The sequence below is a fragment of the Gamsiella multidivaricata genome (genome assembly GCF_025024155.1).
Source record: "Gamsiella multidivaricata strain RSA 2152 chromosome Unknown BC939scaffold_57, whole genome shotgun sequence".
NCBI classification, from domain to species: domain Eukaryota; kingdom Fungi; phylum Mortierellomycota; class Mortierellomycetes; order Mortierellales; family Mortierellaceae; genus Gamsiella; species Gamsiella multidivaricata.
The window spans coordinates 43388-69968 of record NW_026251765.1 but is presented as its reverse complement, the minus strand read 5'-3'; the positions used below and the strand labels follow the sequence as shown (position 1 = coordinate 69968).

Sequence of the window (26581 nt, the reverse complement as noted above, 5' to 3'; positions counted from 1 at the left end):
GGCACATCAATAACGTCTTCCTCCCAGCAAATGGCATCGAATTCTCAATCAGCGAGTCAACAGCAGGTCGGTGGCTACATGCGCTGGGCTGGATATACTCAGAGGCAAAAAAGGGCCTATATTTCGATGACCATGAGCGACCTGACGTGAAAGAGTATCGGGAGATTTTTCTTGTACGAATGGAGGAGTACGAGAAGAGGATGATAACCGTAGACGCCAACGATCAAACAAAGATCATCGAGCCCACTCTGGTAAGTGCTTGTTGCGATTAGGAGGTAACTCATGGATATTTAATTCGTACCGCTAAATTACTTCTCTTTGCTCTAGGCTGCAGGCGAACAGGCGATAGTGTTTTACACTCACGATGAGAGCATTTTCTACTCGAACGAAGGAAATTCTATGCTTTGGCATCCAGATGGTCAACTTCCGTTGCGCAAGAAAGGTCATGGTCGGTCCATCATGGTCAGTGAGTTTCTTTCCGAACTTGAGGGACCTTTGAAGACGATCGATGACAATGGCGAGGTGATACGTGCTCGAGAGATCATCAACCCAGGGAAAATTCACGATGGCTACTGGACCGCTGAAGACATGGCTCGGCAGTTCAAGAAAGCGATCACTATACACAAGAGGAACCACCCGAATCTGATTGGACTTTGGACGTTCGATAATTCATCAAACCACAGCTGTGTTGCCAAAGATGCACTGGTGGTGAATAGGATGAACCTTTCGTCTGGTGGAAAGCAAGCGGTCATGCGGGACACCATTGTAGATGGAACCCACTACACCATGGTCTTCCCAGATAATTACGCGAATGAGGCGTTAAGAGGAAACCCCAAGGGAATGAAAGAGGTTCTCAAGGACCGAGGTCTCTGGATTGATGGACTCCCTAAAACATGCTCGAGATGTAGGGCTGACGACAAACACCCTGATCGAGTGGACTGTTGCGCAGAACGAATTCTAGAACTTCAGCCCGATTTTGTTGCTCAGGGCTCGATACTGGAGGAGATTGGAAGGGAGGAAGGACAGCGTATTGTCTTCTAACCCAAATTTCATTGTGAGCTCAACTTCATAGAGATGTACTGGGGAGCAAGCAAGCGCTATACCCGGAAGCACTGCGACTATTCCTTCCGAGGTCTCCAGTCAATCATCCCTGAGGCTCTGGACTCGGTGCCTATTGAAACCATACGAAGGTATGCTTGGAAGGCATTTAGATATATGGACACTTACAGGAAGGGACTGTCAATGGAGGCTGCAGAGCGAGCAGTGAAGCAGTACAAATCACACCGTAGAATATCAGAAAATCAAATGTTCGAATCATAAGCCCATTTACATAGCAACGAAGTCAAGATAAATACAGGGTGTCGGTGTTTGTTGACACGAATGATTCAAAACAGGGTAGACCGAGTCAAGGACGATGGCTACCCCCACTGGTTAAGATCATAGAGTGGCACACGAGAGAACATCGCCAAGTGCAACAGGCGGTCTTCGATGCGACGGGCTTTGGATACACAATCATTTTAATTTTTGTCAACGACATTAAAGGGGTGGGAAAGCCTAACATGGGGCAACTCCCAGCCGTTAAAATTTAAACGTTATTCGACTCCTTCTTTCCACGTTTGTTCTTCCTTCTTTCCACGTTTGTTCTTCCTTCTTTCCATGTTTGTTCTTCCTTCTTTCCACGTTTGTTCTTCCTTCTCCACACACACACACACTATCTCTCTCTCTCTCTCTCTCTGGCCTTATCCTCTATCCGATTAATCCAAGAAAGAGCCACACCCCCGGGCTTGAGCCACGGACGCTGTTCCGACCTGTAACGTCCTTTTGCTCTTTTTATCCCAATGCACAATGGGCACAATTACTGTTGTTCTTAGCCTTTTCTTGTCCTTACTTTCTAGGCCCTTGAGTGGATGAATCTCCCTCATTAAACTTGCGTTCTTGAATGGAAGCACGTAAGGTTGCAATTTTTTTAGTTTTAGATCACCGCGAACAATGACATGTTTCCCTCCTACCCTCATTCTAAGTATTAACTCAAACTTGTTCTCATTACCTCATCACGATACTTATCTGTCTCCAGGATGGGTGTAACTCAGGCTTTCGAACTCGCTAAAGATTGCAAAGCCATCAAGCTTGTTGATCCACAGAAAGAAGGTCCATGCGATATTGATGGATCTGCCGTTTCTTACATGAAATTCAAGACCACAGAGGGACGGTTACTGCTCAAGCAACTGAAAAATATGGCCAAGGAAGATGTCTCCATTGGAATCCCTGGTCCTGTCCTTCGTCTTGCCCACTGGGATCAAGAATCATGGTCTTTGCCGTCCCCGGTAACGACCAAGGGTCTCGCATCGGACCTGTCTGCACTGAATCTGTCTACGGCTCCGAACTCGTCTTTGGCTTGCAATGCTTCTTCGATCAACTCAACGACTATTCAACAGGTATCATCGTCATCGGGCCTGCGCTATTCGGCACCAGCACTTTCCTCTGCTGCACTATCGCCTCCTTCACATCCTCCGGTGGATGTATATCACGAACTGAACTCCGCTCGCGATGTTGTTTGGCCCCTCGTAGCCAACGTCCCGAACAGGATCTACGGCAGATTTTACAAAAAGTCAGAAGATTTCATTCACTATGATGGTCCACCGACAACCTAGAAAACCTTTGCCCATGAGAGACGGCAGCGGGCCACAAAAAAACAAATCCTCAAGTTGTCCGAGTATCTCGGAATCGCCGAGGCACGACTGTCGCTAATGGAGGCAAAGTCCAACTTATCCAACAGCCAGGTCTCTCGATTTAAATCGTTTCTCAGCAAAGTCCTGTTTCCCTGCTGGATTAGAACCCGTGGTGTGGATCCCCGAGCCACAAGGGCCATCGTCAATGAACTACAAGAGTCTCACGGTTGGAACGCGCATGTGTGTGCTGGTTAATTTGACGTCTGTGTCGGCAGGAAGGCACGAGAGAACCCAGGTCTCGTAGTCGTTTCAACCGACAGTGATCTCATGTTCGTAGGCGCTGAACGGCTCATCCGCTTACATCCGAAAGGGATACGCTTTTACTGCTACCCTATTGAGAATATTATTCGTCACTGCGGACTCAAAACACCGGAAGAGTGGGTCGCTGCCGCTGTCGTCAGCCTTAATGACTATGACCCAAGTGTGGGTCGGACGTCATTCAGCACGGCTATCAAAGATATCTCTGCGATCAGAAAAGACTGGTTTCGCAAGAAAAGCAAGGACCGTTCGGTAGACGGATATGTCAAAGAACTCTGCAGAAGGAAAAATGTTCATCACGACGACGTCAAGAAGTCATTGGACAGTTTTGTGAAATTGGTTGAGACGCCCCTGGACCAATACACTCAAGGAGATGACGAGATTGATGAGTCCATAAGAAGGATCATATATCGAGTCGAGGCATTGACTCTCTGGTAAGAATGAAATGTAGATATCTATGTCGATCCAACTTGCTTCAGGTACTGGCTGATCACCAATTCGTACCATTACACAGCCGTAGGAGCCACTGGTCATAGAAGTCCCGACCAAGCCAAAGACCCTTGACTCTCACGCCAATTAACTCCATTCCTGTCCAGCTCTCAGAGACTGAAGGCAACGACAATGTGGTTGAGATGCTTGCGCTCCCACAGCTACAATCAGGGTCGACCACGGCACCTCATGTGCCTCCACTGGTAGCTCGCATGGCTTTCTCTGCAGGAACAGTGACAAGAAATGTTGATAGCATTGCGGTCAGGAACCATGCCAATGAGTAAGTTTATTTGAGTTAAAATGTGTGCAACCAAGCTATGTACGTACTGAAAATAGGGCATATGTCTGATTAGCTGCTCTCTCTCTCTCTCTCTTTCGTCTGCGGAAAACAGATTTCAAAGATACACCACTGGCCACAAATACCGTCCGAGGGCTTTCACGTCAGCCTTCACAAGTCAGGACAAAAACACGCAGCCTGTAAGCGTGAAAGATCGGACCATCGGTCGGCCCGGATCCACGGCTAGTGTGCTCATAGATCACGACGACGACGACGACGATCATGATACATTCCCAGACAATGCAGATATCTCGAATGATGCCGCAGTGGTGAACCTCCTTGCTCCTCTTGCTGTCTCAGCTGAAGAGAATACAATGAACGGAAATGAGTCTGAAGACAACTCTGACAACAACTCTGACGACAACTTTGGCAGCAACTCTGACGACAACTTTGACAACAACTCTGACGACAACTCTGACGACAACTCTGACGACAATTCTGGTAGCGGAAGCGATTACGAGGGGGATCAACAAGCTGAGGACCAGCCTATCGATGCAGAACGTCCCAAGAAAAGGGCATTCAAGAAGATTACATATACCAAGAGCTCCAGGGAGGCTCGTGATGCCGATGTACCACTGAACGAGAACGCTGTTCCCCGCAAGATCAACCCAACAAACCTGATGGTCGACGCTGTTGCATCTTTGCATCCAATGCGCGCAATGAGGCCAGGCCGGATTGAGTCGTGTCTTATTCACAGTCTCAAAGAGTCGTTCCCTTGTATGAATGACCAGGACCGTAGCCTCTTATTGGACCATCTCCTCGAGACCATGCAGACGATGGCAAGAGTCCATACTGATTTGCTACGCGAGGGCCTTTTGGTGACCAATCTCTACATAGCAAGAACGTTCGGAACATTCCCAGCAATTGACGGAGATCGAGGACGAGTGCATCGCGACAAAAGAATGGAACACTTCAACAATATCCTATTGAAGGGTAAACGAGATTCATTTTTTCAGCGGCTTTTGAATCGGTTAATCAGATGGGACAGTGACGATTCCGATCTCAAGAAGGCTAATTCACCTGCATTAATGGCGTCCGACAAGATTTTTCAGGAGTATTTACAAATCACCTCGCAACGCCAGGTATCGCCATTCCGACTGAAGGATAGAGACGTCTGTGAAGGCTCCTTCATGAGCCAGTGTGCGAGAATACTGTCCGATATGGTAGGAAGCCACCTCTACAAGTTTTCATTGGAACTTAAGAAGCGGGTAAGTCATCTTAATAAGAACCATCTCGTTTCAATCATGCACGCGGACACTGGCCTCACTACTCTGACTACTCATTATAGGCATTAATGCACAATCCCTCCTGGGCCTCTTCTGAGAACGGGAAGGGCATTTTGGACTCTATCGACGATACGACAGGGCGGTCGCGGGAGCACGATTGTGTCAGTATTCATCTTATCCTGAATCTGATTTTGCCAGCGAAGGCTCAAATCAAAATCTTACCACAAATCGGTTATGAGGACGGTTTCTTTTCCTTCACGGAGCATCAGCTTGTCTGCTGCCTTTTGAAAGATTTCAGAATGGACCAAAGGAACAACAGGCTCACACCAATCGCCAAAAAAATGCGCCGATTAAGTAGTGCCGAGCAGGAAAAGCAATGCTCGCTTGCAAAAATACTTGATAATGTCTTTGGATCCAAGACATCTGCTGAAAAGAACACACAGGACGAGGTCAGTCGATTGTCCTTCTTCCTTTTCCTTAATGGCAAGAATACGAGCTACCGTAGAGGAGTCAACATGCTGTGGGCCAATGGCAGCTGTGGCCCTGCCTCCTCCTCCTCATCTCCCAATCCACCATCCGCACTCCAGCAAAAGTGCCTCAAGACCAAGGTTGTTTTCAAGTCCGACGACGTGAGCACAATCAAAGAAGCAAGAACAGCTCTAGAGAAAATGGAGGCAAAAGATCCCCGGTACGCAAGCAGCAAACTCGAATTCAAGGATCTTATTCGCCAAAGTCTTCAACGTCCGGAAAAATACCAAGAGCAAATCGACAAATCTGAACCGGGGCAACCGCGACAAAAGTATGTACTTACTGGCAACCTTTCGACCAACGGTCATGACCTACGAGTCATGGCATACAAATTGACGGTGGGTAGGCGATCGAAGCCTCCAACCACGATGACGGACGCTGAAATCGTTGAATCCACAACAGCTTCATCAATATCACCCCCAGTACCAACATCCAACACAGTCTTCAACACAGTCTTCCCCTGGTCAACCGTGCCAATGATACAAGGATGGTCGTATGTATCCAAAAAATTTGACAGCCAGAGAAAGTCGACAGTCTCCTCCGAAATACAAACGACGAGGTTGGAATACGGAGTCTTTGTGTAGACCCCGGGATTGCCAGTACCGCCACTGCTGCCCTTATTCACTCTAGCTATGAAAAGGAAAATATCAACCTGAACATCTCCCGCGGCCCACGGGATGATATCGACCGGAGATACCGCAAACAACAGAGCCGTATAAAGATCGATGCGGGGATAACGGAAATCGAAGATAGGCTCGTGCAACAAAAGCCCGTCGAAGCCAAGTTGGTTGTTGGTGACTCGGACGTTATTATGGAAGGTGATTCAGTGATCACCAGCAACAGCCAAGATACAATAACGCCGATTACCAAGGCCGTGGAAAAGGCGATGCAGGACTACGAGTCTGCTGTCAAGGTCCATCTCGTCAATGTAGCAAAAAAGGCGTCGACTCTCCGATCCTTTTATGGCGGCGCTAGGTTCAAGCAAGACAAGTACGACTATAGAGAGGCCCTGCGGCATGACCTTGATAAAGCTACAACCGCGATCCTACAGATACGGAAGCATGTCCCCGAGCGGCAACTATCAGACAAGGATCTCGCGGATGTGCTCCACCATCTTGATGACGATATCAAGGGTTCCATGGCATTTTTCGATGGATTGCCGAATGTAAAAGAATACGATTGGGGGCCATATCTGCGACTCATGGACGAGGTAAATAAGCGACCGGAGATTGAACGCAAAACGCTCCTAAATTCCAAGTCGTTGACGAGGCGTCGGAAGAAGATCGCCAGATCTCTCTTCGAATGAGGATTTCTGAATTTGAATACTCTGCCGGACGACAAGCGTAATGCCTTTCTGCAGTCGCCACTCGTGATCGGGCTAGGTGATGGTGATTTCCGTGGTTGGAAAGGTCAGAGCCACGGCGGCAGCAAGTTTACCAGGAACTTAATACGACAGGCAAGCATTGAAGACATTTCTGAGAGAAGCGGGTGGCAATTGAATGATTCTAATATTTTGGCTTCTCCTGGCATTACTAGACTCGGGATCTCGTTAAGGACTTGGCAAGGAACAAGAAGACACCAGTGGTGATCGAGTTGGTCAAGATCCCAGAGTTCCGGACGTCGATTTTTTGCTGTTCGTGCCACTTTCGGATGAGAGTCCGGGGCCGGTCGGTAATCTGCGACGAGTGCAAGTGGGAGCGCGACCGGGACCACAACGCTGCCACGAATATGTCCAACGCTGTGTTGCAGTTTCTCCGCAATGGGCAGTGGCCCACTCCTCTTGACTATGAAAGGGCCAAGCTTGTCGACAAAACAACAACATCAACAATAACGACGCTTTAAATTCATGATTTGAAGCCCATTTTACGGTGCCGTTTATCCTTAGTAAGTTTTTGCCACCAATCAGAACATATAATCAACAGTCACAAGCTTCTGGCCAATCAGAACGCCGAATTTTTTGTCAAATAACGAGGTTCCTCATAGTAAAGGGCCTTGTTGATGAATGCCTACAACTTTTGATCCACTGGTCTTTTCGACATGCGGACAACGCTGCTCTGTCGAGAGAATCAAAATCTATTGACTTGCGTTGTCTTTTTCGAAATTTTCCTTCCTAAAAAATATCCTTGGTGTTGGCTTTAGGTGACATGCACTGTATCCACGTCCAAGGCCACGAGATTTGTGCTTGTGAAGCAATTATGAGGGTTAGACCGAGAAAAGATGAGTAAGGCTTCACGGTGTAGAAGGTGCAGCCTTCTTTTGAGTTTGGAAGGATGTGTCGATGGGGTTGTGCAAGCAAGGAAGCATCTACTATTCCATATTTTAGTTGATGGCCGAGAAAGATTGGTGACAATATCTGTGGCCATTTTTCTTATAGGTCTTTCTTTGTTGAGTAGGAAACGCGTGTTTTTAAAGGAGTTCTCAACAGAGAACTTGATTTCTTCACCTAACCCTTCCGATCTTACAACGGATATTTCTCTGCAAACGGGATGAAGCCTCTGATCCCGAGAGTTGGCTGTACAAGTACATCGGATGCGCTACGACGTGAGAATGCGACTGAAATGCGATTAGAGGCACGAGACTTGTGCGAGTTGCGCAAGTTGTGGAAACAGCGAGAGGTGGTAATGGTGGGAGTGAGGGCGTTGTTGCTGATGTCATTGCTATCGAACGTGCTGCCACTGTCCTTGGAGTCGCTTGAAGCTGCTTGGAGTACATTCACAAAGTGGATCTGAGGGCGAGCAGGACAGAAGTCTTTTTTTCTTTGGGCAGCCGTAAGTTTTTTTTCTTTCTTTTATTTTCCATTAGCCCATTGTCCCTTGGACTCAAACGCTCTTTTACAATCATTTTGTAGCGTAAACAACCCGATGTTCTTGAAGTATCAACTTTGGGCAAGTATAAGGGAGACACAAATGAGATCGATCACCTTATTCAAGGATCAGGTTGGGTTGATATCAGTTCATGACGATGGGCCATCAAAAGGAAGGATATCAACGTTTCGTTGCAAAGGCCACGCACGCTCCGTTAAGGATTCTGCTTCGCACAACCCATTTCCTGATATCTTCTTAAACTACTGCATCCTTACATCGAATTCGGGTTCGCTCGTACATCCATATGCTCTTCCGGGTTGGGAGCAACGTATTTACAAGAGTAACTTGTTCATAAGGATTTCCTTTTTTTTTTTGTGTGGGCCGATGTTGTGTCTGCAGCGATTCGCTGGCGGCAGAGGCGCGCATCTTCGTGATCTTGTCGGCTTGGAAAGAATATATCATGGACGAGGGCAACAAGCAAGGTATTTGCCAGTAGTAGGGGTTGCTAGACTTTTGACCACCAATCCGCCCCGTTCCTTTCAGAGCTCAGGAACGGTAAACCTGGAGGACTCGAGGGGATTCGTACTGGTGGACGGCGCGTCTGGTACAAGACCAAATGCGGTCGTGCTTCGAGACTATCAGCGGGACTGTGTGGACAAATGCCTTTCAAAGCTACGGATAGGTATTATGAGACAAGTCGTTTCTCTACCTGTTGGCACCGGCAAGACAGTAATGACTGCTTGAGTTATGATTAAAAAAAAAGTTGGAGCTTACATCTTACTGTATTCTTACTTTTTTTTTTTTTTTTTTTAATTGCGCTGTTTTCGCCTGTCAGGTCATCTTCACACATCTGATGAAACGAGTCCCTCCACGAAAGAATGGCGGTAACAAAGTCTTGGTCCTGAATGAGCGTCAAGAACTATTGTACCAAACCTTCGAATACATATCCAAGCATAGCGACAGGTTGGTAGGTCAAGTTTTGCTCCATGTCTGCAAGAGTGAATAAACAGCAATGAAGAAATATCCGATTATCCTACTAAAATAGGAAAATGCTTGTTCTCTCTTTCGATCCTTCTGTTCTTGTAAGAGGGTCAGCATCGAACAAGCAGGGCGCCCTGCGGATCTCACTGCTGATATCATTGTGGCTAGCGTACAGACCTTGGGACGATCAAGCTCCCCACGGCTTTCAGCGTATGACCCTAAAGATTTCAAGTGCATTGTCGTGGACGAGGTAGGCACGATTCTGGCGTTAGGCAGCCGTCTTCTCTCAATTCAACATGGAGCTAAAAAAATCTATGATCGACTAATAGGCGCACCACGCTGTCACAAAGACCTACACACATATCTTTGAGCACTTTGGGGTGGACAAAAAGGAAACGGAGATTTTCTTGGTTGGGTTCTCGGCTACTCTGAGGCGACATGATGGAGTGAAGCTCGGTGGTGCGTTTGACCATATCTCCTACCACAGGCCACTGAAATATATGATCGACAATGCATGGTAAGCTGACTGAAATAACCTGATGGTCCACTGGTCGTTTTTATTTCAGGCCTTGTATGATTAACGGCATTCAACGATGGACGCGTTTGTATATAGGCTGTGTCCTGCTCGCGTAGAGTCAATTGAGACGGGCGTCGATCTTCAAAACGTAAGGACAGAGAAGGATGATTTCATCCAAAAGGATCTCTTCAAGGCGGTCAATACACCCAGCCGGAACGAGGCTGTGGTGCGTGCTTACAAGCAGTATTGTGGTATATTGATAACCCTTTGAAACCAAGGCAAACCATCATCCAGCGTGTGTGCACTCCGCCTAGGGTATAAATGCATTTATATTATATACTTTTTGCGTGTTTCCTGAACTAGCTGGGCGACAGTCAGCCGTCGTGTTCTCTGCTGATGTAGCTCACGCAGTAGCACTCACCAAGACCTTTCGCAAGCACGGTTGTCATGCGGAAGTGATAACAGGGAAGACTAGCGATATCGGTCGTAGTGAACTTTTGAAAGCGTTTAAAGAGCGCAGACTTCCGATCATCGTCAACTGTGCCATCTTGACCGAAGGAATAGGTACCGAGCGACAACATTCGACTTTAGTAAGGCTCTTAGTGATGTCTTGTCTGTATCTGAATCTAACAAAGACTCGGTAAACTTGGATGACGACGAGTGATTAGATATTCCCCCGATCGATTGCATTCTTATGGCGAAGCCTACGAAATCAGAAGTTCTTTTGATGCAGATGCTGGGTCGCGGAATGCGCCTCTATGAAGGCAAGGAGGATTGTCTCGTCCTGGATTTTGTGGATAATATCAAAGGCGAAATCGTCGGAACGATACCCACTTTACTGGGGCTGGATCCAAAAACTGGGTTAAGCAGTAGGTCTTTTGAATGTCATGTAGCGTGCGTACGCGCATTGGGTCGACTGGGTTGTGGACTCACATCATTATATCTTGTGATAGAAGCGATGGATGAAAAAGACATGAAAGATTTTGACAGATCCAGGAAGATTGAAGCCGATCCCATTATCGAAATGCCAGATTATGGGGCCTCTTTTCCTACGAAGGGGAATTCGAACAAAGCGGAGGACATTATTGTGGATCATGAAGACACTGCAGTTGCCACCCCTCGCTTCTTGGGAAGGGTCTTTGATGGGGCCATCGTTAAGGATTATCAAAAAGTCGACTCTGTCAACCCACCAAACAATCTCACTAGCGAGGACATGAAGCCCCCAACTCTTGGCTCTGAGGCTCAACTCAGTGCAACACAGGGGCCGAGTGTTTCAGTGGATCGAAAGCAAAAGAAGAACGACACTGCCATCTTACCTGAGGATTTCTTTTCCAAGAACCAGGGGCCTGTAACTTCGGCTTTGACCTCACGTTCAGCAGCCCACTGGGACTCAAGCAGTGCGATGAACGGAAAGCAGCAGGACACTGATAATGCCCGCTTATCAAGAGATTTTGATTTACAGAAAGTGAAATCCGCGTCATCCACTCCCACTTCTCACTCTAAGCCCATTCACGATCTAGAGGCTGGAGTGCACGGAAGCCAGGGACGCGTTTATGCTGACCATCAGCGAAAAGATATTTCTCACAATCCAGCTGAGCCAGCCACACCCGCTTCTGCCTCCAGATCTGACCCCCGTCTGGAACCACGAACTGAGCTGTACAGAGAACAGTCGCATGCCGGCCCTGTCCTCCAACCAGCTTTCCTCTCTGCCAGGAAAGAGAACCTCGCGACCTCTAACCGTGTCCCTCATTTGACCATCTCCCAGGGTATCAAGGCCGCATCCATGTCGCAACCACCGGACGGTGCGTTTGCTCCACCATCGCACCCTATGGGGCTTCAAGCTCCGACTGGTCCATTGTCCTGGGATGGCCATGAGGCAGCGCTCAGGGCACTCGCACTCGCAGGTGGGCTCCATGAGCAGGGGCGACTACAGGCTCTCGCCGAGGAGGATCACAACGAATCGAATGGACCAGCTTTCATACCACCCCCTGTAAATGATGGTACCGGTCGCGCAACCGCGTTAGGACATGCCCTCCGTGCATATCTATACGGTGATTACGAGAACCCATATCGGCTCATTGGCGACGGCAGTGGTATCCCACCTGACGCACGAAAGGTGACCCCATTGGTTTGGGTGAATAATGGGGATGGAGAGTACTTGCTCCCATGTGGGTTTGTCAAGTTCAGGGTCCAACAGTCGAATATTGATGGTCATTTTCGGTTTGAGAAGCTCGTGCCTGAGGGCGAAGACGATGGAGAGGAAGAATCGTTTTTGGGATGGATTAGAGCTTTGATTCGAGCAGCTTTGACAGGAGCTGATGAGGACTACGACAGCAGAACAGCGAGTAGGGTACGGGAGAGTGAGTTGACCGTACACGCAGGCGATGCAGGATATACTGAAACGGATACGATGATCACGTCGGATACGTTGGAGGGGTGTCTGCGTGGAGCGAGTCGGTGGATTACAGAAAATGTGGACGAGGGATCTCTAGGAAGTGTTCAGAGGGAGGTGAGTGAGCGATACTTGACAGCGACCGAGGCGCAACTGCAGAGATTGAGACAGCTGGGGTTTGATACTGGGAGGTATAAGCGATTGACGAGGGGGCAGGCGACAAATATCATCGTGAGGCTGAATCATGGTGCTGGAGAGCGGTGGGAGGAACGTGTGGACAGGATCAGGCGCGTCAAGAAGCGAGAGTAGTGGGAGAGCGCGAAATTATGTTTTCTAGCCCGTATCGCAGCATGTTTGACAACAAATAGGAAACAAAAAGGTTCTTTTAGCCGTGTCTTGTCCATTTGGTTGAAGTGAGAAATTTCATGGTCCTGAGATAAACAAGGAGATTGAGGGAGAGGATGTAGCTCTTAAGGACGTGACAGCGCAAAGGAAACTTTGTGGATGTGTCGGTATTGTGCCCACTCTTCTTTGTCTTGAAGGCAGGAACAAACCGGCGACAGCAATTTCTGTCGTCAGCGGCATCATCCCCCTTCTCTTATCCTTCTGAAGGTCGTAAGCTTCAACGGCATCTAAAACAAGGTTTGGGTTCAGATTTCTTCGAAATTGTGGACTGCGCCCATTTTTACCACAACTGCAGATGTCTCGTGTGGGGTTATACTAATAGGGAAAAAATGAAGTGCTGTGGAGTATGCGCATAAACACGGACAATCCTTGGAGAGAGACGCGTGTGTCATTGCTGACAGCCCTTTCTGCCACTTCCAGTGCTGCTATCCGCAGCTACGACGTGTGTCGACTAGGTGGTGTTGTCTGTAGCAGGTTGATTTTCTTTAGGAGGGGATAAATGCGGCTCAGCCATATGTGAGCACTTGATGAAATACGAAAAAAGCTGGAAAGGATGCAGCCAGCAGTGGTTGTACTAGAATAGACAATTTGGTCCGAGTCCAACATACTCGCGGTGTATTGTCTTTAATGACTATTGTATGCTCGCATAGTGCCGCGAAAGAATAATATCGCTGTATGTGACCCATATGATCATCGTTCTCTTTCCTTGCTGCTTGTTCCTGTGTCTTTATCCCTCCCACACTCCCAGGTACATCATTACATCATTGGCTGCTTCGATAGACGTGCTGACTGCACTCACAAAAGACACTCTTATGGTGGCACTACCTTTGCCATGTCTTTTCTGTCTATTGCTTTCTATCTTTTCCATGCTTGCATGCTCATCAAAGTAGACCTCTCTTCCTCTCCTTCTCTTTTTCTTTCTCCCCTTCTTTCTCTCATCCTCTCTCACTCACTCACTCTCTCTCTTTGCTCCTTTGCTGCCAAGACCAGGCTATCTTACCGCCAAAGTATATTTCATGTCCCGATAGGTCACCGGCCAGATTTATTTTGCCATCATTATCTCCTTGCTTGTCTCTGTCCACTGTCTCCGTGCTGTCTATCGCCCACTATCTCTTTTTCTTTCAAATGAAAGACCCAAAGAGACTATACCGATAGGAGGCTGCCCGAAGACATTCTCTCCCCACTGCAGATAGCAGCGATGACGTTTACCGTTTGTCGAGGAAGGAATGTCTATCGAGGTGGGGATATGAAGCCCTCCTCTTTTCCCCCTTCTCTTCTTTCTCTTCTCTTCTCTCACCCGGTCTTCAAGGTAAGCTCTTTTCCCTCCTTCTTCTCCACATTTACCCTACTTCAGCTACTCCCACTTTCACTCTCAGTCCTTCACTTCTGCTGTCTCTTGCCCTTCTTCCTCATTACTCTCTCCCATTTTTGTCCGCCTCAGCCTTGTTCCTCTGCACTTCTTGTATATATATATATATATATATCTCCTTCTCCTTCTCCTTCTCCTTCTCCTGCTCCTTATCCTCCTCTTTCTCTATTTGTTTCTCTCGCTATCGCTAGGTGCCCGGCCTCCTCTTCTAAGAGACAACCATTCAAGGGCTGCAGACCTGTGCCAGTCGGTTGATACCCAGGCGTTCCCCTACTGCGAATGGGATCTCGAGGTAAATGAAAATACGAGTTTGTCTTCCAGTTGCCCACCATATTTGGTAAAAACACGCTTGTGACCATTTGCCGCCCTTTTTCTCTGGCCCTTTCTTTTTCTGTTCTGTTGATACTTTTGCTTTTGCTTTTGCTCTTTTTTTTTTTTTTTTTTTTTTTTTTTCGCTTTTGCTTCTATTTTTCTATTTTCTATTTACTTTTTTGGTGGATTCCAATAAACAAGAATGAGCGGTTCGAGCCCTAGAGAGTGGGAAGTGGTTGACGGATTGCATTCTTTTGGGACGAGGGCTCCACGTTTCTATTGGACATGATGACCTTCCATATGTGGTCTGATCCAACGACTGAAGTAAAAAAAAAAAGAGAGAGCTCCGGGGGACAGCTTTGGGTGTTGGCTAATGGGGTTGAGCCTCTCTTTTTCCACGTTTCTGTGGTTTTTTCTTTGCGCATTGTCTCCCTTTAGAGCTGTTTCCTTGGCTGATGGGATCTTTGTGTTGCTGTTTGCCTTCTTTTATACACATGATGATCGGCTCTGGCATATAGCCTCCTTCGAGACACTATTGAGTACAGGCTATCTGACCAGCACTTGGGGGCCAGCCAAGACGCGTTTTGTCTATACTTATGGAGCTGCTTTCCTTCCTTGACATGATGAACAGCTCTATTTTTCAAGGCATCTCTAGATCGCCAATGAATACAAAGACTGTCTGATATTCGGAGGGCTTTTCTTTCGTTTTTTTGTTTCTTTTTACTTTCTTTTACTTCATTTTTGGTTCTTTCTTTCTTTTGCTTTTTGCTTTTTTTTTTTTTTTTTGCTTTGCCTTTTCTTCTTCTTTCTCTTGCACATCAATGTATCTAGGGCGCATCCATGGCGGCAAGCGAACGGACCACCAAGAAAGTAAGTGACACAAATAAAGACCTACCTCCCCTCTCCGCCTTTTCATCTCCCCGCTCTTACATCTCTCCGCTCTGCACCTTCCATCTTTCATATCACAGTTCACTCGTCACACGAAATCATTCCGTACACCGACCTTCACTTTGCGCACACATTCACAGTTGCACACAAACTCACGTACACATACTCACGCACTCTCGTACACTTTTTATCGGTTGAATGCGAAAAGCTAAAAAAAAAGAAAACGATCAGGAACAGGAACAGGGACAAAAAGAAAACGATCGGGAACAAGAACAGGGACAAAAAGAAAACGAGCAGGAACAGGAACAAAAAAATAAAAATAATAAAACGAACAGGAACAGGAAAAAAAGAAAGAAAAAGAAAAAAAAAAAGAAAAAAAAAAAGAAAAAGAAAAAGAAAAAGAAAAAGAAAAAGAAAAAGAAAAAAAAAAAGAAAAAGAAAAAGAAAAAGAAAAAGAAAAAGAAAAAGAAAAAGAAAAAGAAAAAGAAAAAGAAAAAGAAAAAGAAAACGAACAGGAACAACAACAAAAAAAAAAAGAAAAAAAAATCAGGAACAGGAACAACAAAAAAACTATCAGGAGCAGGGACAAAAAAAAGAACAAAAAAAAAACGAACAGGAACAACAACAAAAAAATGAAAAGAAAAAAAAAAAAAAAAAAACCATCAGGAACAGGAACAGCAGCAGCAACAACAACAGCAACAACAACAGCAACAACAACAGCAACAACAACAGCAACAGCAACAACGATCAGGAAAAAAAATAAGAAGGTCAACAAAAGCCGAACTTTTTTTTCCCTTGTGGGTTTTTTTCTGGGGTACCATGGCTTGCAACCTGCCCGCGGTGTACCCTGCACAGTCTTCACTTTCCCAAGTAAGACTGACTGATGGCAAGCCAATCCACTTTCCTTTGTATATCTCGCTTCGAACCCCACACCTTAGACACCTTTGAATCAGCAAAAGTCAATGTGAAAACGAAATAAAGAGTGAGGATTGAACCAAACGATGAATATGTGCAATAGCAAGAAAAACCTTTGTCAGCAGCATAATGGCCTTGCACTTGGTGCTCACACTGCATTAAAGGGACATAGTGATCGACGCGTATATCTGGCCCGTGCGGTGCACAACTTCAATGGTAACACGTTGGTCTTAACGCTTGTGCAACATTCTCATATATTCGCAATAAAGGAGCTCCATTGCAAGAACACGAACAATGCGTTATCATAGTTTTATTACCACCGAGTACCTATTCTTTTCTTTAATACTATAGTAAAAGGTATGAGTATGGTTTGATGTACCAATAAGCAACCCAAGTCTCTTTAAATATCATGTCATTCATTCCTCATGACGAGCTGGATAAAAGATAGAAGATCGATCGTCATCGAGATCGCTACGACCAACGATGCCGGGAGCCATGCAGGAATCGCCCGCCTCCTTTACATACTGTGTTAGATGAAATCGAATTCATGTAAGTATGTAAGTACTGCACCCGTCTCTCGAGTTCTGCAATCTCGGCTGCCGAGGCTACCATCGCCGCCGCTGCTTTTCTAGGCGTTATGGGCTCGGGGCACTGTTACTGTATCCAATATGCGCAACGGAGGACCCGGTCGTGCAAAGCCCTCCATAGTCGACCGACTACGCACTCTTGCATGTCGACACTTCATGAACCAGGACGACCTAGACCCTGTGCCGAATGCGAGTGACTTGAATCAGACTACGCAGGACTGGCTGGAGAATACACAGGGCCTAAAAGAGGATGACTGGAACTGTCGAATGATTGTTGCCTTCCCGAAACGGCACCGCCAGTGGCTCGCTAATGTCCGCTTAGTCGAATACTACGGCTTCCTGCGACACTTACCCGGTGTTGCAAGGGCAACCTTTGGGGCGAAGGGGACGCTGTTGAGGCCAGTGAAGGCATCGTATTGGTGGTTTCCGCTGAAGTCGGGAACAAGGTATCGGATGCATCATGAAGAGTGATTGTTGGGTGGATGGCGCAAAACAGAAGGACGAGCTGTTGGCTGATTTCGGCACTGCGAGTAAATGCTGCGGTACCTTCTACAAGGGCCGCGTCAACTGCGAATACGTTGTGCGCCGACGGGATGTCTTGGTCCCGTCCTGAAGCGTCGCAGGTGCAGATGTCGTTGTGCCATGATTGAGTCCTTTCGGGTTCTGGCTCAGTTGGAACAAAAGGTGAAAATGATGGCCTGGTTCGCGGCGACTTGCGCTCTTCGCCCTCCTTTTCTGATCCTGAACTGCCGACCATGGTGGCACTGTCCATTTCATGAGGTCCAAGGTCTAGACAGCAAAAGACGAACTAGCCTGCCAAGCCTACATGCTCTCTCAAACTCAACCGTTTTCAACAAACAATTCTCTTGAAAAGATAGTCGTCACTACTCCCTGTTTGGACCCTCATTGTCCGGTTCAAATATGAACGAACATGCTGCGCCCAAATAGACCATCCTTTAGTCAGAAGGGTCAATATGACAAGATTCCCGCGGCATTCTGGATGACATGCTGCAGGCTGCAGCCTGATTGTTTGCGCCCAAAGCAGTTGGTTCCAGGCTCGCTTATGTCGTGGTTCCGTTTTTCAAGATTCATAAGGACGGTGGTCATCGAACATCATGATAAATGTACAATTTCACAGCGTTTAATGCGGTTCTAAAAAACAGCTCGGTGTTATATGCTCCTCCCTCGACTCGTCCCCACAAGCTTCGTTTACTTCTTGGCTTCCTCCTTCCTATAACGTTTCAGAACAGATAAAAATATAAGGTACTGTCAGAATCGCCCTTGACCCCATGAACAGAAGACAGTATTGCGGTAATAGCGCGGTATCTTACTTTTGTTCGTTGACGTTCAACAACAAAGTATCAGCGTCGAGCATGACACGGTTAGAAGAGTGAGAGATGATAGAAGCAATCTCGCGAGCGACTTCAATCTTCCTCAGCTGGATGAAACCAGGCTGATTCTTGATGGCTATAGTGAGGATGAGATACCATAGTAGATATTAATGGTGCTGCTTCATAAAATACCAAATAGAAAAGAGGCACACTAAAAAAAAAAAAAAAAAAAACCACCAAAGAATGATGGTCCGATTCGTACCTTCACCGATAAGTTCGGCAGAACGGGCCTCTCCCTCAGCCTTGACAATGATCGACTGTTTCTCCTGAATGGCGCGGTCGACAACGAATGCAGCACGCTGAGCCTCTTGTTGGGCAATCTGCTTGGCCTCAACAGCCTGAGTAAACTCTGGCGAGAAGGCCATATGGACGATAGAGACATCATCGAGGACAATGTTGAAGCGAGCTGCGCGCTTGATCAAATTCTCACGGACCAAACGAGAGACACGGTCACGTTGAGTGATGAGCTGAGAAGCGTTAAATTGGGCGACAACCGACTTGGAAACCTCATTAATGATCGAAGGCAGAACACGCTCATCGTAATCCTGTCCCAAGGTGCGATAAATCTCAGCCAAGTCGTTCACACGAGGTCTGGACAAAACACGGACGGTAATGTTGACCATCTGCAGATCTAAATAACACAAGGAAGACAGAGCACAACAGTTAGTATCTAATGTCACCCCTGCTCGTTGAAAACATCCTGAATCCCGAGATTTTTGCATCTAGAGATATTCGTCGGCCTAAAACCCGACTTCGCTTTCGGGCATGGCAGCTCCTCAGTTCCGATGATCCTGCATTTCTGTACATACCCTTGGTTCCGGTCAAGGATGCAACGTTCCTGGGCTTGGCACGAACATCGTAGATGATAGGGGTCTCAAACCAAGGAATGACAAAATGGGTTCCTTCATTGTAGACCTCCTTCTGGACACCAAAGACACGAGAGTACTTGACAGCGCGGTGACCACCATCAACTATAACCAGCAGATCAGAAAAGCAATGTAGGTTAGAATTGTTGCCTCAATTGACAAGCCCCTCCGGAACAAATCCCTTGCCGCGCAGCGTAGTGTGGTGCTACTTGTTAAGCATAGTTGCGTAGAGTTGAGTCCAGTTTGGCCGAGTCCGGAATAGTGGTGGCAAGATATTTACCGTTGAAGAGGGCTGTATTGACTCCGTAGCCGACAGCACCGAGAGCGATCAGGGCGCCGAGGCCGCCGACAGCACCCTTGCCGCCACCCTTGGGGAAGATACCGCCGAGCTTATTGAATGCCTGTGCCATAGCTGCTATGTGTGTGTGTAATGTAGGAGGTGAAGAGGAGCAAAGGAAACGAGAGCGGAAATGGAGATCGCTTTCTTTGAATTTCCTTTTCGGTGTACCACCCCACCCGTCTGGGTTTGTTTATCCGCGTCACATTAAGACAAGCCACGCTTAGCGCTGGAGTATTGCCTTCCAAGAGAGAACGTTCGCGTGGGTAGGGGGCAACACTACATCTTCGTTTTCAAACCTCCTCTGCATCACGAGACAGCTGAACCTGCATCCGCCCTTTCTCGCTTGCTCCGTTCTATTACTGATCCGGTCCCTCGACTTTGACATCCGACTGACCGTGCGCGCTGCGATACATCGTATATACTCGCGTCCAAGATGGTATGGTCCAGAAACAAGCGATATCTATAACATAAGGACGCATCAGACAAACATTACAGTCGAGCAGGATGCAACCCTCAGGAACACGGTCATGGATTAGTGGAGCTGAATAGGGCGGCATCGGTACCGGTGCATTCAAGGAAGAGCAGGGATTTTACCCTCTCTTCAAAGAGAGACAGCACACCTGTGAAGCTCATACTCTATTCAACTTGAGCGCGTTCAACGAGCAGCAGCATTAACATTGGAATGCATACAATTACTTGGGAGAAATATTACGATTTCACTAAGCAGCAATACAACATGGAATAGTCGATTGACCCAGGAATATCGCTTTACGTATTGGATAGCATGTTAACGACATTATTTATTACGGATCTGATACGTATTAGAGGATCTCAAAAAATTCAAAAATGATGAACCTGATCAACTTCAGGTTAAGGATCACATTGTCGGACTCTCGCGTATTGACGGGTCAGATGCTGGCCTTCGATAAGCACATGAACTTGGTTCTGGCAGACTGCGAGGAGTTTCGAAGGGTGAAATCTAAGACAGGCGGTAAAACTGCTTCGGGACAGCCTGAGCGCGAGGAAAAGAGGACATTGGGCTTGATCATCCTTCGTGGTGAGATCATTGTAAGTCTAAGTGTTGACGGGCCCCCTCCACCAAGCACTGAAGACCAAAAGGCGCGCATCTCACAGGTATACGAAAATATGACTGGCCTTAGAACTGTTTTATATGTCGATCCGTCTCCCCATGTCGATCTAACATTATAATCTTGTGTAGCTATCTGCAGGAGCAGGTATGGCAGCACCTGCTGGCCGTGGTATGCCTGTTGTGCCTGGCGCGGCTCCCGGATTGACAGGACCCGTTCGTGGCGTTGGTGGACCTGCGCCAGGAATGATGTTGCCTCGTGGCCCTGCCGCTGCCGCGCCCCCGATGTCGTATGGCCGCGGCATGCCTCCTCCAGGAGCTATTCCTCCGCCTGGCATGCCTCCAATAGGGTTCCGCCCTGCACCCGGCATGGTCCCACCTCCCGGCATGCCTCTAGGCATGGCCCCACCTCCAGGGTTTAGACCCATGGGTCAACCAGGTAGTGTTGCTCCTCCAGGATTTCGCCCACGTCCTGGGATGCCCCCAGGTGCACCCCCACCAGGATTCCCTCCAGGCTTTGCCCCTGGCCCCCCTCCTCCAGGGTACGTGCCGTTACTTTGTTCTTTGCAGATGCATGTTATCTTGTTGATTTCATGGTTCCGGCTCTTAACAATAGCCCTTTTTCGTAACTATAGATTCCAAGGTCCCCCACCAGGTTTCCGTCCCCCACCTCCCGGTTTCAGGCCCCCACAGTAAAGGACTTTGAACGAAAGAACAATTTCTAGGACCAGCTCTCTATTTTTTGCATGCTTTTTATTAAACCGCAATACTATTCCAATTGGTGCCTGCGCGCTTCAAAAGACATGAATTTTTTGAGTACAATAAGGGTGGTGGAGAGTAGAATATGCATATCAGACTGCCGCTTTACAAAAAGGTCTAGCCAGAATGCAAATGATATAAATCCATTCTTACTCATACTGTGGCATCCTTGCCTGCGCTCACATACCTTTTCCTTACCCTCTCTTCCTATCTTATCCCTCCAGCTTAGTAGACCATATGGCAGTGCTCAGGTTGATGCCAGCGTAGCTTGATCCCGAGCGAGGAGCGACAGAAAACGGCCAACATGCATGAGTGCGCCTCTTTCTTTCTCTTCTAGACCCTCTTTTCCACTTCATGGCACTTGCACTTTTTCAACCTGCTGCAAGTCCATCCACGTCTCACACACATATTCACTAACTTGATCCTTCTTTTTGCATTATCCTATCGATCCTATCCCTTCCTCTTCCTGTTTAGTCGTCAACAACACGTAGCCCTCCCCATTAATACCGGTGAGTACCCCGACAGCATGCACTCCATTTATTTTGTGTAACCTCCCAGACACGCTCAAACACTAAGTCTAGCATTCGGATGACCATCCTCAACCAGCACCAATAACTATAATAATTAGAGGTCTTTGTCGATGTCCTTTGGAAACTCCACACGACCGTCCTCATACCTGAACCGGCCTCTTCCAGGTCTTCCACCATCTGCACTCCATCGCTCACAGCACCATCCGCAACAGCATCAGCAACAGCATCAGTCGTATCGCGCCAGCCTACTTGATCAGGACACAGATCAGACTGACCCGGTCTATGTATCGACACGTGTATGTCGCAGTGTCGACCTGGCAGCCCACGGGGCTGTCGCCTTTTTGAGCGTTTACGCATTCGGCTCCATCGTCTATACTCTACAATTTCAGTCCACCCATGGTCACCCGACGCTGTCGGCAGTATTTCTGTTTTTGGTCTCGGGTGTTTCGTTCGTGGTAACTGCCATATACATGATTTTGGCATGGTGGACCCGAACCCCTGGTGGCATTGAGCAGGTCAGGAACCGCCTGGATGGAGAAAATACTAGGGAGAAATCACCGCCGGCGCACGCATCCTGGGCAGTGCTCATGTCTGTGTTTATGGTTACGCCTCGACATCGCTTAGGGATCCAGGGCGCACTGATGGGTCTTTGTATTTTGGCTGCAGTCTGGCAGGGATACAAAATTCGGAATTCTGACAGTTGTACGACAGTACCTGAAGAGTATCGCCAATTCTGCTCCACGACCAAGGCCGCGGTGGTGACGATGTATCTGGCAGCATTGAATTGGGTGGTCTGGCTCGGTTGGTGGTCATATAAATGCATCTACAAGGTCAGACAGGATGAACGCGTGGAGGCACAGACTACAGAGGAGGGACAACGCAGTGAGATCATGATCTCTATGCCCGATGAAAGCCGTAGCGATGGCGATATGAAGGAGGCTTACATAGGTGTCGGAACCGGCATTGCGGAAGTTAGTGTAGCTATGACTCCATCCCAAAGGCAGCACCCAACCGAGCAGAACCGACATTGTCAGCACCAGATTCAGGAACATCTTCCCCCGCAACAAGTACAACAAGGCGCGCCATCGCAAGCTCAGCTACAGTCGTCCCAGGACTCTCAACGCCGACCTGTTACAGAAGCCGCCAATGATCCTGTGGACTCAGCCAGCATCAACTCTCTTGGATTGGGGATTGATATCTGCACAAAGAGTTTTATGGAAGGCTTCGACAAGCTTCTCCCCACGACAGAGGACACAGAAAACGGAACTAGCGACAACAGAAGCTTCAACCCCAGTAACACAAGCCTCGATCAGCCCACCGCCAGTTCTAGTACTAGCAATCTACCCTCCAAATATGTTAACTCCGGTCATGGTAGCCTCAATAGACTCCACCCGAAAAGCGCCAGTATTCATGATATTCACGACCTCAACTATGACAGGGATATCGGCACCGCACCAAATAGCGCACAGCAGAGAGGGCGCAGCAATAGCGTCTCCAGTAGCTGCAACCAGAGTATTAGCGGTCATAGCACAAGGACTCTCAGCAGCCACGACAGGTTGCGCGACCATGCCAAGATCTTCCGTATGCCCCGATCCAGAAGCGGCAGCATTAACGACATCCACAGTTGCCGTGGTACCCCCATGATCCCCTCAACCTCGGCCGCTTCACTTAGCCGCTTGAATGGCAATAGACTCTTTTCACCTAATGTCTCAACACCTACGACGCCTCTTTCGCGCCGTGAGATGGGATACATGGGTGCACACACGATCAAAGCCCTCAACAGTGGTGGCGGTACGCGCACAGTTTCAATGGGCCACATCGCTGCCTTCAATAGCCTGAGCTGCGGTACCAGCACGATGCCCTCCTCCGTGGCAGGATCTGCAGCGCCTTCTGTACACGGCTCGCCTCTGCTGGGGTCTATGGATGCCTCAGAAACTCCAAGGAGCTACCGTTCAATGTCTAGTTTCTTCGGCCCTGGTCCCCTAGGAAACCTCTATCCTCAGACACCAGCTGAAGCAGAGGCTGCAGAACAAAGCATGGATGAGCACTTGAAGTCGGTTCGTCGTCGGTCTTTTGCTGCCAAGACTAGGAACCGTTCGCCCGGTAATGGGGCGACCGACTCTTTTTCTATGAGGCCACAGGAACCAACCTCGCTCACAGACGCCATGTTTTCCCCGACTGTCTCCTCTACGCCCATGACACTCCCACATGGCACCTTCCGGACTTCGTTCTCTTCGCCGAACCTGCCCTCCTACCGGCGAAGATCTTCCTTGGGTTTCAAATCGGTCCTGAACACTATTGTCCCTTTGCCTAGGGGCTCGGATAGGTCGTCCATTTCTTCCTGCTCTTCCGATTCAGAGGCCTCCTCCCCTCGTTCGATCACATCTCCAGTTGACTCTAATGAGTCCTCCTTCAGGTCACAAAGGCAAGAACAAACCGTCTCTGCACATGAGCTGCTTCGTACGGCATATGGTGATCTGTACCCGAACCTGCCGCGCTCTGCTTCTGAGCTGACGATGACGAATTCGGGTGTTGGAGACACTTCAGGGTATATCATGTCGCCTTATTCTACACCCGGTGTACTCCGATCCAACCAGACCATGCTCTCCGTGCCAGGATCAGGGTCAGGACGGCCCCGCTCATTTTCTGTGTCATCTGCTTCGTCGACAAAGACGAGTTCAAGCGACTCGACTATATATTCAAATACATCGGCCAACTCAAATCTAACGAGATTTTCTTGGACTGACAGCAAACTATCCCCACGGGTCACTGATGCTGTTATAAGCCCACAAAAATTCATCCACAGGGCCTTAGTCGGTAACCATCAAACAGATATGCAGGCACAATAGCCAGTACCATTCGTCAGAAACTGCTCTATGAAGGCAAAGCTATGAAGATTTGTTACAAATACATGTTTATTTAAACGAGGCATCGAATGCATTGTAATGCATTCCAGGCTTATTCTTTCGCTACGCTACGAATGCGTTCTGCTTGAGGACTCTGTACTAGTGCTGAGCTGACAGTTTCGTGGGTTTGCATGGTGAGCGTCGCTGCGATCTGCCCATCCTCGATGATTCTATCCATGTGCTGCCAAAGGATTGTGCTCTCTGAGCAGGAGGATAGGACTGTTGAAGCTCTGTCAAGGTTATGCAGACTTGTAACAACGGACGCGACGAAACTACCAATAATGGCACGGATATACAAGAGGAGGTATAAATGAATGCGCTCACAAGGAATTTTTGCAAGTCCCTGTTCATCACATAACATGCATTCAACATACCTGTCACCCGCACCAGTGACGCTCTTGATGTTATCGACCTTGTGCGCCGGGAAGGGCTGCCATTTTACAAGACCTCCCTGTTGCCAATCTTCAATATCAGCAAGGGTCACATCCATCTCCTTCTCGATTTCCTGATCTCGACCCTCTGCCGATTGGGGTCTTATCCTCTGAAAGACCAGAACACCATTGGGTCCCAATTTGATGAACAGCATTGGAATAAATTGTGATACCGAGAACGCATCCAAAAGGAGCCCTTTGTACGCTGAATTCTCGTTGGATTTGGTCAACACGCCCTTGGGCTCATGGAGATCTTCCTGGACGGATCTGTCCCTAAGACCTCTCAAGTGTACTTGGCCCTTATGATCTCTAATGAGCTGACGGGCGCGGTCAGCCATCTCTTGAAGTTCGTACTCGTTCGGGCTTGCAAAACTCAAGGAATCGTACAGCAAGCCATCTAACATTGATTCGTCTAAGGGCCGGGTACACTTGGCCACGGATGTGGGTTCGAAGAATGCTATAGTCGTTAATTAGGGGTTGACGCGCTTACGCATGTTAATAATGCGTACCTGGGCGCAGCGTCGTGTTCAGGACACACGCATAGAGTGGACCACAGGACATTGCTTGCTTACTCTTGACACCATAATCCTTGCTGACTTTCAGAATAGTACGTATACATTCAACTGACAAATTGCCATCGAAACATATCGTACTCGGCTTATGCTTGATAATCGCGTCCTCCACCTGTTGAGGTATAGAAAGGAAGCGTTATGCTAAAGCTGTTTCTGCCTCTCTAGCATTTGAGAGAGTAGCATTTCGATGCGGCCCCTACAGCCCAATGTTTATACCTTACTAGGAGAAAGCAGCTCGGAGACATCCATGTCTGCAACAGCCGACAGTAAACTGCCTGCTGCATCATGGAGGGCAGTGTACGTGGCAGTTCGGGCGCCTGAAATTTGATGAATCTCAAGGTTTCGCTATCCAGTCCCCAAGAGTGGAACGACAGTCTGCTTCAATAAAGCGCACCGTACTCTTTCTACCAGAAACACAAGGTACATGAAATGCTTCGAACGACGTTTCCTTACCATCCCTTTCCGTCCGATCTCGCTGATGAGCCATGAACCAAAGAGATCACCTGTGGCGGCCTCAGCAACCATGTTCAGGATACTCTGTTCTGGTCTCTCTCCACCGACGGCGGACACAAAGACACACCCGTCCGCATTGAGCTTGGAAACAGCCTCTGCCACGTTCCTCCCCACACCGCCCAACGATATCCGAGTTGTGCCAGGAAACGAGCTGTTGAGCATCAGCTTCGAGGAAGTGTCATGAGCGGTCGCGGTAATATCGACAACAGTTCCGCCAATGACCATGATCTATAATAACATAAGAAGAAATCGGATTGTGTGCATGAATGTCATAGAACGGCTATTCTAATTCGCTTCTGGGAATATCCACATTCGGTTACTATATGGCATTATGTACAATGCCCTCTCTCCAGTAGTAGTTTATTTGCAGCGCGATTCATGCCTTGGCGGCTTTGCCCTTTTTTTCTGTCTGCGGATTGTCTCTCAGTAGTCTTGACTCGACTTTGGTA

General features: G+C 48.0%; 13 protein-coding genes across 13 annotated transcripts; 9 read left to right on the top strand and 4 right to left on the bottom strand.

The window, feature by feature from the left end:
- The first annotated feature begins 1621 nt into the window (after nucleotides 1–1621).
- BC939DRAFT_247959 (uncharacterized protein) lies at nucleotides 1622–3095 on the top strand. Its single transcript, XM_051550977.1, has 3 exons — nucleotides 1622–1810; nucleotides 1896–1954; nucleotides 2075–3095. The coding sequence occupies exon 3, from the start codon at nucleotides 2076–2078 to the stop codon at nucleotides 2649–2651; it is 576 nt and encodes a 191-aa protein (XP_051409624.1). The 5' UTR covers nucleotides 1622–1810; nucleotides 1896–1954; nucleotide 2075; the 3' UTR covers nucleotides 2652–3095.
- Nucleotides 3096–3830: 735 nt separating this feature from the next.
- Nucleotides 3831–5171, top strand: BC939DRAFT_459231 (uncharacterized protein). The gene is given in 4 exon segments (XM_051556709.1): nucleotides 3831–4149; nucleotides 4162–4736; nucleotides 4834–5020; nucleotides 5101–5171. 3 exon segments carry the CDS (start codon nucleotides 4128–4130, stop codon nucleotides 4840–4842), a joined length of 606 nt encoding a protein of 201 aa, XP_051409623.1. The 5' UTR covers nucleotides 3831–4127; the 3' UTR covers nucleotides 4843–5020; nucleotides 5101–5171.
- Nucleotides 5032–6264, top strand: BC939DRAFT_247951 (uncharacterized protein). The gene has a single exon (XM_051550976.1). The coding sequence runs from the start codon at nucleotides 5108–5110 to the stop codon at nucleotides 6149–6151; it is 1044 nt and encodes a 347-aa protein (XP_051409622.1). The 5' UTR covers nucleotides 5032–5107; the 3' UTR covers nucleotides 6152–6264.
- On the top strand, nucleotides 6203–7405 carry BC939DRAFT_459224 (uncharacterized protein). Its single transcript, XM_051556708.1, has 2 exons — nucleotides 6203–6838; nucleotides 6875–7405. The coding sequence occupies exons 1-2, from the start codon at nucleotides 6379–6381 to the stop codon at nucleotides 7153–7155; spliced, it is 741 nt and encodes a 246-aa protein (XP_051409621.1). The 5' UTR covers nucleotides 6203–6378; the 3' UTR covers nucleotides 7156–7405.
- A 1350-nt stretch (nucleotides 7406–8755) lies between these two features.
- BC939DRAFT_400048 (P-loop containing nucleoside triphosphate hydrolase protein) lies at nucleotides 8756–10746 on the top strand (the record flags this gene model as incomplete). Its single annotated transcript, XM_051552516.1, has 7 exons — nucleotides 8756–9100; nucleotides 9207–9338; nucleotides 9459–9602; nucleotides 9682–9869; nucleotides 9966–10120; nucleotides 10233–10433; nucleotides 10538–10746. Coding segments are annotated over 7 exons (1374 nt in total), but the record flags the coding sequence as incomplete, so codon positions are not given.
- A 48-nt stretch (nucleotides 10747–10794) lies between these two features.
- On the top strand, nucleotides 10795–12740 carry BC939DRAFT_248062 (uncharacterized protein). The gene has a single exon (XM_051550978.1). The coding sequence runs from the start codon at nucleotides 10828–10830 to the stop codon at nucleotides 12568–12570; it is 1743 nt and encodes a 580-aa protein (XP_051409619.1). The 5' UTR covers nucleotides 10795–10827; the 3' UTR covers nucleotides 12571–12740.
- A 1859-nt stretch (nucleotides 12741–14599) lies between these two features.
- Nucleotides 14600–15040, top strand: BC939DRAFT_459213 (uncharacterized protein; the record flags this gene model as incomplete). The annotated part of the gene is made up of 1 exon (XM_051556707.1): nucleotides 14600–15040. A coding segment is annotated over one exon (222 nt), but the record flags the coding sequence as incomplete, so codon positions are not given.
- A 1526-nt stretch (nucleotides 15041–16566) lies between these two features.
- Nucleotides 16567–17509, bottom strand: BC939DRAFT_479314 (uncharacterized protein; the record flags this gene model as incomplete). The annotated part of the gene is made up of 2 exons (XM_051558839.1): nucleotides 16567–16674; nucleotides 17090–17509. The coding sequence occupies 2 exons, from the start codon at nucleotides 17507–17509 to the stop codon at nucleotides 16567–16569; spliced, it is 528 nt and encodes a 175-aa protein (XP_051409617.1).
- A 437-nt stretch (nucleotides 17510–17946) lies between these two features.
- BC939DRAFT_494986 (prohibitin-2) lies at nucleotides 17947–19455 on the bottom strand (the record flags this gene model as incomplete). The annotated part of the gene is made up of 5 exons (XM_051559621.1): nucleotides 19275–19455; nucleotides 18938–19099; nucleotides 18331–18759; nucleotides 18069–18204; nucleotides 17947–17968 (listed from the first exon to the last, which is right to left on the bottom strand). The coding sequence occupies exons 1-5, from the start codon at nucleotides 19402–19404 to the stop codon at nucleotides 17947–17949; spliced, it is 879 nt and encodes a 292-aa protein (XP_051409616.1). The 5' UTR covers nucleotides 19405–19455.
- A 153-nt stretch (nucleotides 19456–19608) lies between these two features.
- Nucleotides 19609–21302, top strand: BC939DRAFT_459209 (uncharacterized protein). Its single transcript, XM_051556706.1, has 4 exons — nucleotides 19609–19770; nucleotides 20160–20468; nucleotides 20554–20963; nucleotides 21057–21302. The coding sequence occupies exons 1-4, from the start codon at nucleotides 19768–19770 to the stop codon at nucleotides 21115–21117; spliced, it is 783 nt and encodes a 260-aa protein (XP_051409615.1). The 5' UTR covers nucleotides 19609–19767; the 3' UTR covers nucleotides 21118–21302.
- Nucleotides 21303–21588: 286 nt separating this feature from the next.
- On the top strand, nucleotides 21589–24614 carry BC939DRAFT_247815 (uncharacterized protein). Its single transcript, XM_051550975.1, has 2 exons — nucleotides 21589–21689; nucleotides 21787–24614. The coding sequence occupies exon 2, from the start codon at nucleotides 21821–21823 to the stop codon at nucleotides 24557–24559; it is 2739 nt and encodes a 912-aa protein (XP_051409614.1). The 5' UTR covers nucleotides 21589–21689; nucleotides 21787–21820; the 3' UTR covers nucleotides 24560–24614.
- Nucleotides 24614–25655, bottom strand: BC939DRAFT_247782 (uncharacterized protein). Its single transcript, XM_051550973.1, has 2 exons — nucleotides 24991–25655; nucleotides 24614–24888 (listed from the first exon to the last, which is right to left on the bottom strand). The coding sequence occupies exons 1-2, from the start codon at nucleotides 25449–25451 to the stop codon at nucleotides 24669–24671; spliced, it is 681 nt and encodes a 226-aa protein (XP_051409613.1). The 5' UTR covers nucleotides 25452–25655; the 3' UTR covers nucleotides 24614–24668.
- On the bottom strand, nucleotides 25641–26440 carry BC939DRAFT_247788 (uncharacterized protein). The gene is made up of 2 exons (XM_051550974.1): nucleotides 26073–26440; nucleotides 25641–25964 (listed from the first exon to the last, which is right to left on the bottom strand). Exons 1-2 carry the CDS (start codon nucleotides 26355–26357, stop codon nucleotides 25830–25832), a joined length of 420 nt encoding a protein of 139 aa, XP_051409612.1. The 5' UTR covers nucleotides 26358–26440; the 3' UTR covers nucleotides 25641–25829.
- Between the last annotated feature and the right edge of the window lie 141 nt (nucleotides 26441–26581).

Coding starts and splice junctions, on each gene's coding strand:
- BC939DRAFT_248062 (XM_051550978.1), top strand. CDS start 10,828: ATGGATGAAAAAGACATGAAAGATTTTGACAGATCCAGGAAGATTGAA.
- BC939DRAFT_247815 (XM_051550975.1), top strand. CDS start 21,821: ATGTCCTTTGGAAACTCCACACGACCGTCCTCATACCTGAACCGGCCT.
- BC939DRAFT_247788 (XM_051550974.1), bottom strand. CDS start 26,357: ATGGTCATTGGCGGAACTGTTGTCGATATTACCGCGACCGCTCATGAC. Junction 25,965..26,072: donor AGATCGGACGGAAAGGGATG/GTAAGGAAACGT, acceptor GGGACTGGATAG/CGAAACCTTGAGATTCATCA.
- BC939DRAFT_247951 (XM_051550976.1), top strand. CDS start 5,108: ATGCACAATCCCTCCTGGGCCTCTTCTGAGAACGGGAAGGGCATTTTG.
- BC939DRAFT_459224 (XM_051556708.1), top strand. CDS start 6,379: ATGGAAGGTGATTCAGTGATCACCAGCAACAGCCAAGATACAATAACG. Junction 6,839..6,874: donor TTCCAAGTCGTTGACGAGGC/GTCGGAAGAAGA, acceptor TCTTCGAATGAG/GATTTCTGAATTTGAATACT.
- BC939DRAFT_247782 (XM_051550973.1), bottom strand. CDS start 25,451: ATGTTAGATGGCTTGCTGTACGATTCCTTGAGTTTTGCAAGCCCGAAC. Junction 24,889..24,990: donor GTCACTGGTGCGGGTGACAG/GTATGTTGAATG, acceptor CATTATTGGTAG/TTTCGTCGCGTCCGTTGTTA.
- BC939DRAFT_459209 (XM_051556706.1), top strand. Junction 20,469..20,553: donor AAAAGGCGCGCATCTCACAG/GTATACGAAAAT, acceptor AATCTTGTGTAG/CTATCTGCAGGAGCAGGTAT. Junction 20,964..21,056: donor CCTGGCCCCCCTCCTCCAGG/GTACGTGCCGTT, acceptor TCGTAACTATAG/ATTCCAAGGTCCCCCACCAG.
- BC939DRAFT_459231 (XM_051556709.1), top strand. CDS start 4,128: ATGAACGGAAATGAGTCTGAAG.
- BC939DRAFT_247959 (XM_051550977.1), top strand. CDS start 2,076: ATGGGTGTAACTCAGGCTTTCGAACTCGCTAAAGATTGCAAAGCCATC.